Genomic DNA, 13,974 nt, shown 5'->3' with positions numbered 1-13,974 from the left:
CTGTTGAAATAGTGTCAAGACAAATTTAAGACAGTCAAGAATGTGTCGAGACATATTCAGACATTATCAAGAACGTCAGGAATATGTCAAGTCATATTCAGACATTATCAATAATATCAAGAATATGTCAAGACAGGTCGAGACAAATTTAAGACAGTCAGGAACTGGTCGAGACTAATCCAGAATCTTATTAGATGAATCAGGAAGTGTCGAGAAATTTTAAGACAATGTTCATACTGTCAAGACACTTGTCAAGAAAAATCAAGAAGCTTATTAGACAAATTAATACTATGTCAAGAACTTTTTTAAATTATTCCGACAAATTAAAAATGTCGAGTAAAAATTCCTGCAAATTCAGACAATAACTGGTCTTTTCAGATTTTTTGACTTTTGTAGTGACTCGATCTCTTATGTTTGATGCGTTTCCCTCGGCTTTAATTTGTAGCCCGGATTTTTTTTCTCAATCGATTCATGAATTTCGAACAGCGGTATACTACTGTTGCCTATTTTTAAATAAATACATTATCAATCTTTAGAATGACTAAAGTGTTCTGCAAAGAAGAGAGAAAGAAGCCAGAGGGACATTCAAAACTTATAAATCGAAAATAAACTGACAATATCATGACTAAAATGAATTGAGAAACAGACAAATAATAGTTCACAAAACACATCATTAAAAAATAAAGACTAAGCAGCACGAAACTAACGTGTTCTACAATAGCTTGCCTTTCCTAATGCATACCAATGTTTAAAAATCAACAACTAAATACAAATACAATCTAATAATACTTTATGCACGAGTACATAAATAAATAATTTGGGAAACTTAGAATGTACACTTTAGTACCGTTTGTATCATCAAAATGCTTTAAAAAAAAATATTTCAGTTCATTGTTTTGAATATTTAGATTTACTTCCACTATCACAGTTTGGTTTAAATTCATTTTTTTTTTTATAAATTCTCCTTATATGTAATAAAAACTTCAAATTATGTAGAAATAAAACAAGAAAATTAGGTCTTTCATAAGTTAAGAAAGATTATGCCTATCTAAAAAGTATTTTTTTAATGTGTATCCTACTTTAACTTTAGAAGTCAGAGTAGCAGTGTCTAGCTCTTGAATATCGAATGAGTTGACAAACGTATTCTTATATCTACCGATGAACACAAAATATGGTCGGATTTTGCATTGAAAAGGATCATGAATATTGTACTTTATGATAAAATTTAAGCTAAAATACGAGATTAAAGATGAACTATGTTTCTAACACATTGGAACATAACACCATTCCCATCTGACCCCAGGGTCCATAGTATAACACCAGGGAGTAGCCGTATTAGGAAGCGTACAGCAATAATTGTTATTTGTATCTGCAGGCCAAAAGGATGGTTTATGTGGCCAATTAGAATTCCATTTTTGACATGTTCGTCCAGTGGCCGTGCAACCTACTTTTCCGTAGTATCGTCCAGGTGTAACCATACAATCATGAGCTGAAATTAAAGTGAAAATATGAATAGTAAAATAAATGGACACGCAAGGTAAAAACTTATCAAGCATAAGTCGTCTATTACAAAATGTATTTGTATTGTAGTCCTGTCAACTAGTAATGTTGTCATGTAATGTTGTCATTTTAATGTTATATTGCACATCGCCATAAACACGGGAGGTTTCAAAACGAGATAAACGAAAAATGAACTGCTTGATACCCAATTTATATAATTCCAAGGCGTTAATCGTCAACAGAAGCGACGAAGCAGCGCATCTATTTTGGTTGGGCAAATATCCACTTTTTGATATGGGACGAGCTTTCTCGTCCCACGGCCCTAGCTTGTCTGGCAAAATAGACGTAGGACGTTTATGTGGCCAATTAGAATTCCATTTTTGACATGTTCGTCCAAGATCTTCCATCACTGTATTGGATACCTAAATTACATAAGTGTCCTTAAAAACAATGGTATATTGCTGGGTGTTCCAAGTGCTCAACGAAACCTCTTTCTGAAGTATGAACATATTTTTTTATCTGCAATCGAAGACGTCCTTAAAAATTATTGTGAAACTGCCTATTCTAGAGGTAGCGTGAATCAGATGTGGATACTTCAAAGGTCCAAAGATCTTTCAGAGTACATTAAATCTTACTCTCTTTTATTTTGTAATAGTATTAAAACATTCGACTTTTTCTACACTTTACCCTAGTATTCCCCATTCCAAACTAGAAGACAAATTGAAAGAGTTGGTATTGCTTTGTTTAAAAAAAAAAAAAGAATGGCCAACGTAGAAACAAGTATCTTGTCTTATGGAGGGATAAATCCTACTTTGTAAAGGATCACTCTGATTAAAAAAAAATACTTTGAAACTGACAGTATCAAGATGCTTGATTTCTTGATTGACAGCACATTTGTTACGTTCGAAGCACGTGTTTTTCCCACAGTCTGTCGGCATTCCAATGGGAACAAAGTGTGCCCCTCTTCTTGTCGACTTGTTTCTTTATTATTATGAGGCTGGCTTCATACAGGAACTTCTTAGGAAGAAAAAGTAGAAATTAGCGATATCCTTTAACTATACTTTCTGCTATATAAATGACTATATGGAATGCATCTGTCCAATCGAACTAGAAATAAATGATACTACAGATACAGTTAAGTCAGCCTCATATCTTGACTTACATCTACAAACTGACAATGAGGGTCGGTTGAAAACAAAACTTTATGACAAAAGAGATGATTTGAGCTATCCAATTGTGAACTTTCTTTTTCTAAGTAGCAACATTCCAGCAACCCCTACATACGGAGTATATATCTTATAATTGATACGATATTCCCATGCTGGCATTTCCTATCATGATTTTCTTGATAGAGGGTTGCTGCTCACAAGAAAGCTATTAAACCAAACGTTAAAAATGGTGAAGCTAAAATCATACCTTCGTAAATTTTACGGACGCCATCACGAGTTAATTTACCGTTACGGAATAACCGTTTTACAAAATGCTATCGAATATGTTCCTTACGTCGTAACTACAATCCCCTTCCCTTTCATGAATCTGACTTACCGAATTAGACTATTACCGGATTTGTTATTACATACGCAAATTAAAAGAAGGGTGCCACATGTGGACCAGGATCGCCTTACCCTTTTGGGGCACCTGATATCACCCCTAGTTTGGGGTGGGGTTCGTGTGGTTTATTCTCTATATTTCTATGTTGTTTCATGTTACTATTGTTTGTCTGTTTTGTTTTTTTTTCATTTTAAGCCATGGCGTTGTCAGTTAATTTTCGATTTATGAGTTTGACTGTCCCTCTGGTATCTTTCGTGCCTCTTTGATTTGCAATGGAGGGAGATTTGAAAAATGAACATTCAAGCCTGCCCGGAGCTGAAAAATAAATAACCTTGCACAAGACCAGTTGAAAACGAATATTTTACCAGGGAAATTGCCAGATATAGTTATGTACAAAAGTGAAAATATATTCCCTTGGTAAATAAGTTTGCAAAACAATAGAAAATAAAAAGTCAATTATCCCCAAACAATTCACCCTTCGCTCTTACCCTTTCCCCTCCCGAAAAACCAATGGTCGTTTTCTTCACAAGGAGAATGCAAACGGCTTCTTGTGACATTCTCTATACTTAGATATAGGAAGATGTGATTTGAGTGACAATGAGACATCTCTCCATCCAAATAACATTTTATAAAAGTAAACCATTGATCTCTATGAAGTATAAATAGTGTGTAAAATTAAAGTTCATAGATACATGCTCTTATATTTGGTGATAAATAAAATGTCATATTACCATGACAAGATAATGACGCCGGTACCCAGGTATCTGGAGCAGTACATCTAGATACTGCACAGGAAGGCGTTGATACAGCATCAGGGTAGGAGGTACATTTGTAATTTGCATATATGGTAGTACCGACGTAATTGTAGATGACTTCCTGTTCCGGTCGCAACACAGGTGGCGAGTAACAATAGACTGTAAAATACACATATGTTCAGGCTTAATGTATATTACAGATAAAGACTGAAAATGTATCGGGAGCTTAAATACCGACTGACATAAAGAGGATAAGTGCGGTGAGAATAATACATATTAGGAAAAAAGGAAATACACAATCATTTGATACAATTATAAAACGATTCGTGTGAAAATCCTTTCAAGTTAACAATGAATTCACTTACAACTATGAACTTAAAATACCTTATAAATAAATAGGCACAGTAACAAATAATTTAAGAACTCATCAAATGAACATTTATCGTGAAACAACAAAATAAAACACAAGTTGTTATATCAGTATGACATAAAGTATGTGTCTGAACACATTTGATCAGGGAATTGTTAAAAACATTTAAATGACCCATGACAGATTCACACATTTCTAACACTTCAGATAATGTCTAAGTATGTTATCCATGTTTTTCAAAGTATCTTATGCTTTATCATTTGATTGAAGTATTTCATAAATCATTGATAGTACTTACGACCACATTTAACATTTGGTCCACTCCATTTCCCTGACATCAAACAATAAAAAGTATCTTTTCCAATTTGGCCCTGTAGGGGTCGTTTGCACTGAAACTTGGCTTCAGCATATCCGACAGTATACTCGTATTCGATGATAGCTTTTTTGTCTTCTAGCTCTCCACAGTCTACATATACTGTAAATAAAGTCAACTACTTAAGGTGGTACCTATCACTACAGGGAGATACCTCTGTAAAGTCAGCTAAACGTTTTAACTACGTTGTGTTGTAAAAGGAATATTAAGCTTCTCAATGATCAAAAATGGCGTTTGTCAAACTGCTATATAACCAGTGTATTTTTTCTGACAAAACGGTTATTTTTTTTTTATTTTTTTTATTTTTATATTTTTGTTACCGAGCCAAATTAAGTTTGGTGAAAGTGTTGGGTACCACCTTCATATGTCATTTTGAGCATTAAATACATTTTTGATCAATATACAACAATACTAAGAGGCTGAAACTAATGAATTTATGTACAAATGCTCGATATTATTATTACTTTCTTTTAAAAATTAAAAGGGCTGTTACTTTGTACTTTTCTTGATCGATTTGTCTTCAATGTATGTAGTTAATCTACTGTATCAATCGTGAGTTTGGGTCAACACCCATGTTTAAGTTCGATACCCGCAGGTAGCAGTAACTTTTAACTTTAATCATAATAAACAAGAATTGCCAATGTTCCTCCAGAAATTCGGTTGTTCTTTATGGGCACTCTGGTTTGCTTTATCAATAGAAGCTAGCCATCACAATCAGCAATATATCCAATATATCGAAAAGTGGCAATATCTCGAACAATCAATATGTTTTATAATGTCTAGTTAGTTGTAAAACACGTTGTCGTCGTCCGATCGGGATATGGATTAACTCGTAAACTTTTTTTTACTGCAGACCAATCACAGCGAAAGAATCTACGTGTTCTAGAGATGGTACAAGTCATCTAATAAAAAACATGTCTTCATGAATATTGTATGTAGTTACTTTAAGACATATGTCATATACTGGCATCATATTTCCATGACGGAAAAACCCGCTTCAGGCCAAAATAACAATATCAGACCTGTCCATTGTTGATGAACATGTATTATCGTACACTAGTACTGTGACAATTAGGGTATGTATCGTCATGTAAGTTGTAATTGTTCGGCAAACTAAGGATTTTCTTATCCCAGGCATAGATTACCTAGGCCATATTTGGCACAACCTTTTTTCAATTTTGGATCTTCAATGCTCTTCAACTTAGTACTTGTTTGGCTTTATTAATATTTTGATATGAGCGCCACTGATGAGTCTTATGTAGACGAAACGCCCGGCTAGCGTACTAAATTATAATCCCGGTACCTTTGCTAACTATTGTTCAAAAGGTTGAATTCAGTCTATTTTGGTTACAACATGCAATATGGGGCATATTTTGTTTTATACTGCAACTAGTTGTGCTTATTTCCTAAATATAGTAATAGCTATATTTTGTCTGTTGTCAATTTCATCATTGAACACTTTCTCCACAATCAGGGGGCCATTAAGGGATGAATATTTTTTTGACATTTGTGTTACGAATTAAAAAGCCATCAATTTATTTATTCAAAACGCAGTATAAAAACAATATTAAGTAAATGTCATAAAAATATAAACTGTTTTGTACTCGGCGCAAAACTGGAGTTTGAGCTCGGTAGAACCTCGCCCTTCTACAGTTTCTCATCCTCATACAAAAAAGTTTCTATTTTTCTGACATTAACCTAATATTGTATATAAATCTCATTTAAATATTGATTTGAGATTAGAACTGCTTGTATACTTGAATTTAGTATACTACACATGATAATCAGATTTTGATAGGTTAATGGTTGGTTTCATTAGGGTCTAAGCGTGATCCAGGATTGACCGATTTTTTAAGCAAGATACGTGAAAGTCGAATAATTACCCGCGAAAACGGGAAACATTTTAATAAACATCGGATAGCAACATTGTTTAGCAAAACATATCGTGCACATTGCAGATTAATAAAACAGTAGTTTTACCTGCAGGTGTGTTTTGGGGGAGGAGGATCTCAAAGACATAATAAAACATGATTCTATTATTGAGATTGGTTGTCGTCAATTGCAATCTTTCATATTTGTTTTTCGTTTAGCATCTTAAAGATAAATCAGGCTTTTGCTTTTCTTGTTTGAACTAGGGTTTAATGAATGAATAAATGAATGAAGTGTTTTGTCGCTTGCTGTTAATTTTCAGTACAGGTCTTGAGCATTGTATTATGGTTTAGTCAATCATTATACCACATTTCACGATTGTTTCATGATTTGCCTAATTATTTCCTAAATATCTCCAACTAATGTGACCTATCATTGCTGACGTCTACGTGCGTGGTATTGTCCCTGGTGGATTGATGACGCATTGACAAACTGTGTATAACGTCATTATATGGCATGAAAACATTTAACAAAGTATACCAACCATAAAATTAAATTACGAAAACTATCGCAGACTATGTTTTTTGCGTCATTTAAGGAGTTATACAAACCATCAAATTAAATAACAAAAAAATGATAGATGATCAATTTGCTTCATTCGGTATAGACGTTTTGTAAATTAAATTTTTAAATTTAAGAAGAAAAAAAATATTAGCAATAATAGAATCTGATAAATAATTAATAATGTTATTTGTTATAATTTGATCGTCTATGAATGACAATGTACGGCAATTAAAAATGAGCATTCAACCGACTGCACTTCATTAATAGGGGACAAAAAATATATGGTGAACAAAAGAAACAGATTAAAAATAGCGAACTCTAAGTCTAATTTAAAAAGCAGAACCCATTTAAATGTATCACAAAATCGAACGTTAGGAATCAACAGATCAAGTAAACGAACAACTGCTAAACTCCTAGTTTAAACAGACATTTTCCGAGAAACAAATGGAACGTTTAAACTGACTAGACAATTCTCCCACTTATATGACAGTTGTTTATTGTATCTTTTAATTGACAAATTTAGTTGAACAACACAAATAAATATAACAGGCTGAAATGTGAAACGGTTAACAAAGTACAACACAGCAAACTAAAGATTAGAGACCAATAACCTTTTAAATCGGTGCTGACCCTTATCATGCCATTATCTGGGTTAACAGCATTTTGCTGAGTTCACACGTCATTCGAATTCGATGCGCATTAACTAATTCGAATTAGTTTAATTCGCATTCGCAACGTTTTACGTCCTAACGTCAATTCTAATTTGAATTACAATGCGCGTCAAATTCCTCTTACTGTCCAAACGACGTTAACTTTTACTTCGTATTGACAAAAGCGTACTACTCATGCGAATAAGCCAATTCGAATTCAATTCGAATTGAAAAAGAGGAGTGTGGAAACGCAAATAGCGAATTTGATTCGCATTCGATTCTATTTCAATTCGAATTAAACGTACGTGTAAACGAAATTATACTTTTAAATAGATTATACTTTTGTATTGTAGGGTTTTATAAAATCTGTTTTTTTTTACAGAAAAGGTCATGCTGATGTTATATTTTGAATTATTACATAACATATGCAAGACATTTTCAAATAAATGTGAAATTGGTAATTGATGATTTTAACGTATGTGTTATGTAGGAAGCGTCGCAAATAACTTAAGATTGTGTAGAAATCGGAAACATAACACACGTTCGCTTGGAGTCCAAATGGTAACGCGGATGTATTAATCAATAGCCAATAAAGATCATAGCGTTAAAAGAGTTCCTTCTCTCTGTACTAAAGGGTGGTTTTTAATAACCATACTATCACTATTTGTTATAAGTTATTTCCAATTTTCCCTTCTACTTTTGCTGCACAAATTATTTAAATTGAAAATTAATATGTTCTCGACATGACTATGCATGCAATATTTGTTTTAAAAGTAAAATTCTTGAACTTCAGAAAAGTTGGTATATTTTGCATCAGACAATTTAACCACTTAGACCAGACAGTTCTGGCTTTTTTCACATTTGAATGCATCATGACAAAATATTCAGTAGAAATAATCACGATCCAAGATTATAACTTATAATATGTACTTTTACACAATAAGGAGAATTGTTATGATTACAAATGAGATAAGTAAACTATCTTTATATATAATTGAAATAAAGTGGATGTTGGCATTTACAGACCATCGTTCAACCTTCAAGAATAAGGAAAACTCATATCATATAGGTTTCTGTAATAAGTAAAGACATAACAAATGTAAAACAATTGGAACGAGGTACATGTAAATAACAAACTTAATTTATAACAAATTAATTTACAAACAACAAATATGACAGACATGATCCAGCGACAAGCACTGACCTACATGCTCATGAGTAAGTTTGGAATGTAAATATACTTACACCAGTTTGCACATGTACCATTGGCAACACATAGGTCCTCTACAGGACAGGAATGACCGACACAATCTTTAGGAACCAAGTCCTGAAAAAAAAATAAAAAGATGTTGACTTGGAACTTACCGACACAATACGATACTCGCGAGGAACATATTCGATTGATCTGCAGCCTTGGGAGCCAAGAATTGTTAAATGATCTTTTAATTTACACGAGGTACACATCTTAGTTTACGGGCTAGCCGAAACTCGCCTGCGGGCGCAAGATTTTCTTGCTTAGTTGAGGACTCATTGAATTTGATGGCGATGTGCTGTTTTCAGCCTTTTGGTCGGGTTGTTTTCTCTTTGACAAAAGCGGTCGGTTGGATATTCAAATTTGTTTGAAAATCATAAAAAAAATGTGTAATATATAATAACATCAAAAGCATGATTTTCATAGTTGAAGGAAGCGAAAAGATATATAGGGAATCGGAGGGCTTAGATTGTCACTTACACTTTAGCTAAAAACTGCCCCTTGTCCTAAAATTTGGACAATTGTAAGCTGAAAAGTGACAATCCAAGCCCTCCGTAGATATCGAAGATGACATTATTCTAAGAAATCCTTTTGATACAACCTGTATATATACAGAGTCTATGATTTAGTTTTATTATATGGACATTGAAAGACCAGGGTTAAGCGGTTTCAGGGAGGTTTTCCCTGTCTATATATTTCTTTTTTGTGCTTTCCATGAATATTTCTTTTTATATTCCTAAATGTTATCGGTTTTTATTTTTATTTTAAGAAATATCATATATTAAAGAAAATCATTGAAGGTTTTTTATTGACAACATTCTGTAATACATTAGGACAAATATGCAAATTAGAAAAGGGTTTGATTTCGACTAGAATTTTCGACAGCTTGAACAGCTCATGAAACTATTTCCGGCGTATCGTATCAGTCTTCTTAACTATGAAAAGCATGCTTTTAATAATCCCACAACATCTTCCTATATCTATTTTAATGTTATTTAAAAGTACTTATTTTATTGATGATTTTCAACTAAATATCGAATAACAAACCGGATGCTAACTTCACATACAGTAATAAAAGGGCAGCTTTATACATAATGCATTAGATTGATTAATGAAATTAAAAGTGTAATTGTTGATACTTATTGGTTATGATATGTTATGACACTTGCGCATTACTTCCGATTTCTTTAATTATTATAGAATTTTCTTTTTCTCAAAATATGAAACCGCTTCCAAATATTCATACTTTTATTTGCAAAATGTTCACTTGTTATTTCGATCACATGCATTACATCATGTTATATGTTTATTCTTTGACTTGTGATTTGATCTTTTATAAGACAAACGTTACAGTACAGTACTTTATGAACATTTTTCTAAATATTTATTGCAGAACATATAAATTTCTATTCATGTTTTTTAACGTTGTAATATTAAAAATAATAGTACAGATAATAAATTCAACAACAAATGTTTACGATCTTCAGAAAGAAGTATATATATATATATATATATGCCATTATAAAACATGTAGTATCTAAAATATTATAATAAAATTGTGCATACAAATGTCATGAATATGTTATTTATTTGTGTAAATGTAAATATAGAAAGATGTGGCATGAGTGTCAATGAGGCAGCTCTCCGTCTAAATAACAATTTATAAAAGTAAACCATTATAGTTCAATGTACGGCCTTCAACACGGAGCTTTGGCTCACACAAAACATTAAGCTATAAAGGACCCCAATATTACTAGACAGTGTAAAATCATTCAAACGAGAAAACAAACGGTCTAATCTAGTAGTAATTGTAGTTACCTGTGGAAATTGAAGTCTTTCCTCGTAAATAGATCCCACCATTGGAACAAGTGAAAGTGTGCTGGTGTCTTCTAGGTTCATAACACACACGTGCAATTCTTTTACAAAGTTAACGGACTTACAGTAATTAAAACGGTAACAAATATCCATACACTGGTAGATGCTGTTTGCTGTGTTGTTTACAAAGGATCTTCCTGGCAGGTATTTGTCACGATTTTGGAATGTAATTGTCATTTCTAAGCCTAGTGAATTCAATATAAAATACAGTTCGGTACATAAAATCGCTAGAAATTTTCTTGTCATTTTGTTTTCTGTGAATTAAACGGTCTGAATTCAATTTAAATGTATTTCACTTTTGCGTCAATTAAAATGTATTTCACTATGTTCAGTCTAGGTTTTACTTATAATAAGTTAGATGATAAGGTTCATTAAATATGGTAATTAAATAAAAACGCTAATGATGGTGATCAAATATTTATAAAGATCTGTAATGTGAAACTAGTGGAGCGTTTGTAGCATCGTATTTTTCTTCTTTTTTTTATTAGGTTCACGCTGTCCGTTAATAATATAGTAAAAAGGTCAACAAACAAGATAATATTTGATAATTTGATATGAATATGCACTAAAATATAAACAATGGACATTGGTTCTTTGCAAACTGCATCTAGGAATTTCTGATTATTTGTTTACATAGAGAATAATACCTGGCAAAATCCGTATCATATGCCGTATCATCCCGAATAACCAATATCAGCCAGAAGGCCCGAGGGATGATATTTGTCGAGGGTGATACGGCTTGTGATACGGATTTTGCCATGTTTTATACGCTTCATCATATATCTTAACAGGAGAGTATATATATGAACTGTTTTCTGATCACTAGCACCTGGGTTACCTTTGTAATAGCTGACTTTTAGGCCTCAAGGATAACTAAAGTCAGTTTGCTAGGGCTCAGGATATTTATTAATCAGTAACGCAAAACACCCTGTAATAACAATATAATACTTTTTTTTTTTTTTTATCTTTATTCAATTCTTCAACATATATATACAACAGATATATTACATATTACACACAAATATCACAAGGCAATGTTTTAAAGTATAATCATATATATAATCAGCACAATATTTAGAAATTAAATGTTATTACACCTTCGGTTTCTTGTACCAGAATATTATTCTTTAAAAAGTGTTTCTCAAAAACATTTCTCATACATCTTGCATCACACAAATATTCATACAGGTAAGTTATATGATGTTTTACAGTGTATTTAAATAGCCACTTTTTTTTATCTTTATTCAATTCTTCAACATATATATATACAACAGATACAAATGTATATTATATATTACACACAAATATCACAAGGCAATAACAATATAATACAGTTTTACTAATTTTACAGATCAAAATATTAGTAATACACATCATAAGTATAATATTCTTTCATTACATATAATGGTATTATACAAAACATTGCACTTCAAAAATACATTTAAGTTATGAACATAATGAGATCAAATATTATGTTTAATCATCAAATCATAGTATTTATGTCTTTACATATAATATTCAGTTGTTCAGATTAACAACATTGATAAATTAAACAAATATTAAAAGCATCTAAAATCAAGGGAAATAACTCTTTATCAAAACTATGTGCTTAACATACTCCATAGTTAATTCAACCTTTTAAACGAAATATATTATAATTCTAATAACATATTACTAATCCTTACCAACTTGTGGAGCAAGGTTGTTACTGTTGTGGCACAAACCAATTCAAATGTACATACTGGTATATCACACAGTGATATCTTTATAACAGCTTACAAGTTCTGTAAACCAAAATTACAATGTTAAATAACGGATTTTAATGAAACCGTATTTAAACATAGACCTAATTATAAAACATACAATTTAAATAATGTCCTTGTGTATACAATAAAACATAACTCGGACAATACTTTGAAAAGTGTGCAGAAACGTTGTTCGCTATCTAATACAACTTTGTTTATGTTTTCTATTTATAATCAATCAACAATGTTATTATATACGGACTAGTTCAAACAAGTAATACACGGTGGTATTTAAATCTACGCATAACAAAGTCTTATCGAATACACCTCAAAGTCACCCTGTATAACCCCGATACAGATGAAACCGGACGTTGACGCGTTCGAGTCGAGCACACCGTATAGCACTGAGTTCAGACAGTAAGGAATTTATTCTTTTAAAGACAATCCAATATCTATTCTTCGTATATTTTGCGCCAATATATTCTTTGCCATAATACTCATGAGTTACTAGAAGGTTTTTCAAAAATGTGACATTTTTTTTATACAAACATAAAAAAACGCACGACGATATCAATGATAAAACGTGCTTGGTATTGTTAAACATTCAAAACTTAATGTTTCTCGTACCTCATAGATTTTAAAACATACATTTTTGAAAATTTCATAGTATAAATTAACAAACTTATAAAGATCGTTTGTTTATGTTGTATCTAGAAACAAAAAAATACACGTTTTAAAATGTCTCTATTTTCATGTTGTGTACGCTTCGTTGTCATTACACCTTTTTATACTGTACGCTTCGTTGACAAAATATTGCGTTTGTCAATGAATTTTGCATGTATTAGATTATGCTTTGATATGATTATAACCAATATGCATGTTTGAAAATAATAATTTACCATCATAACATGCAGACAGCAACCCATAATGTCAGTTGTATTGTCGAAAAACACTTGGAGGAAATTTTTACATTTAAAAAAATCCTCATGTATACAAAAGTGTGAATTGGTAGGAAAATACAATAACTCAACAGATGCAACTATGACAAAGCATATAGATACACACGTCCGATTTCTAATTTCATAGCATATTTGAAAGTGTTTACCATACAACAGTCAATGTACGGTTAGGTGGTGGGTTGGGTGCCCGCTAACATGTTTAATCCCGCCATATTCTGTATGTGCCTGTCCAAAGCCGGAAGCCTGTAATTCAGTGGTTGTATATATTTTTTTGTTCACACTTTTGTGCAAAAATTGAGCCGTTAGTTTTCACGTATGCACTGACTACATTTGTTATTTCGGTGTGCTTAATAGCGGTGTGGGCTTTTTTTATTGTTAAAGGCCGTACGGTGACCTATAGTTATTCATTTTTGTTTCGTTTGGTCTCTTGCGTAGAGCTGTTTCAATACCGCATCTTCTATTTGATATAGAAAGTAATCAAATATAATCAATGGATTATAGGTTAAGCCTT

General features: G+C 32.1%; 1 protein-coding gene across 1 annotated transcript; it reads right to left on the bottom strand.

Moving 5' to 3' along the window:
• Positions 1-4,457: 4,457 nt before the first annotated feature.
• Positions 4,458-11,045, bottom strand: LOC134727373 (uncharacterized). Its single transcript, XM_063591748.1, has 3 exons — positions 10,703-11,045; positions 8,878-8,959; positions 4,458-4,651 (listed from the first exon to the last, which is right to left on the bottom strand). Exons 1-3 carry the CDS (start codon positions 11,003-11,005, stop codon positions 4,458-4,460), a joined length of 579 nt encoding a protein of 192 aa, XP_063447818.1. The 5' UTR covers positions 11,006-11,045.
• Between the last annotated feature and the right edge of the window lie 2,929 nt (positions 11,046-13,974).

This window comes from Mytilus trossulus, chromosome 8 (genome assembly GCF_036588685.1).
Source record: "Mytilus trossulus isolate FHL-02 chromosome 8, PNRI_Mtr1.1.1.hap1, whole genome shotgun sequence".
Classification (NCBI taxonomy): Eukaryota; Metazoa; Mollusca; class Bivalvia; order Mytilida; family Mytilidae; genus Mytilus; species Mytilus trossulus.
Note: the sequence above shows the minus strand (reverse complement) of the source record. Positions and strands in the feature narration are given on the sequence as shown.

Bases quoted from the DNA above. Each gene is read 5' to 3' on its own strand.
- LOC134727373 (XM_063591748.1), bottom strand. From the start codon at position 11,005: ATGACAAGAAAATTTCTAGCGATTTTATGTACCGAACTGTATTTTATA. The intron at 8,960-10,702 runs GTAACTACAATT...TTTTTTTTTCAG, and splicing joins AAAGACTTCAATTTCCACAG to GACTTGGTTCCTAAAGATTG. The intron at 4,652-8,877 runs GTAAGTATATTT...CTTTATTTACAG, and splicing joins TGGTACATGTGCAAACTGGT to TATATGTAGACTGTGGAGAG.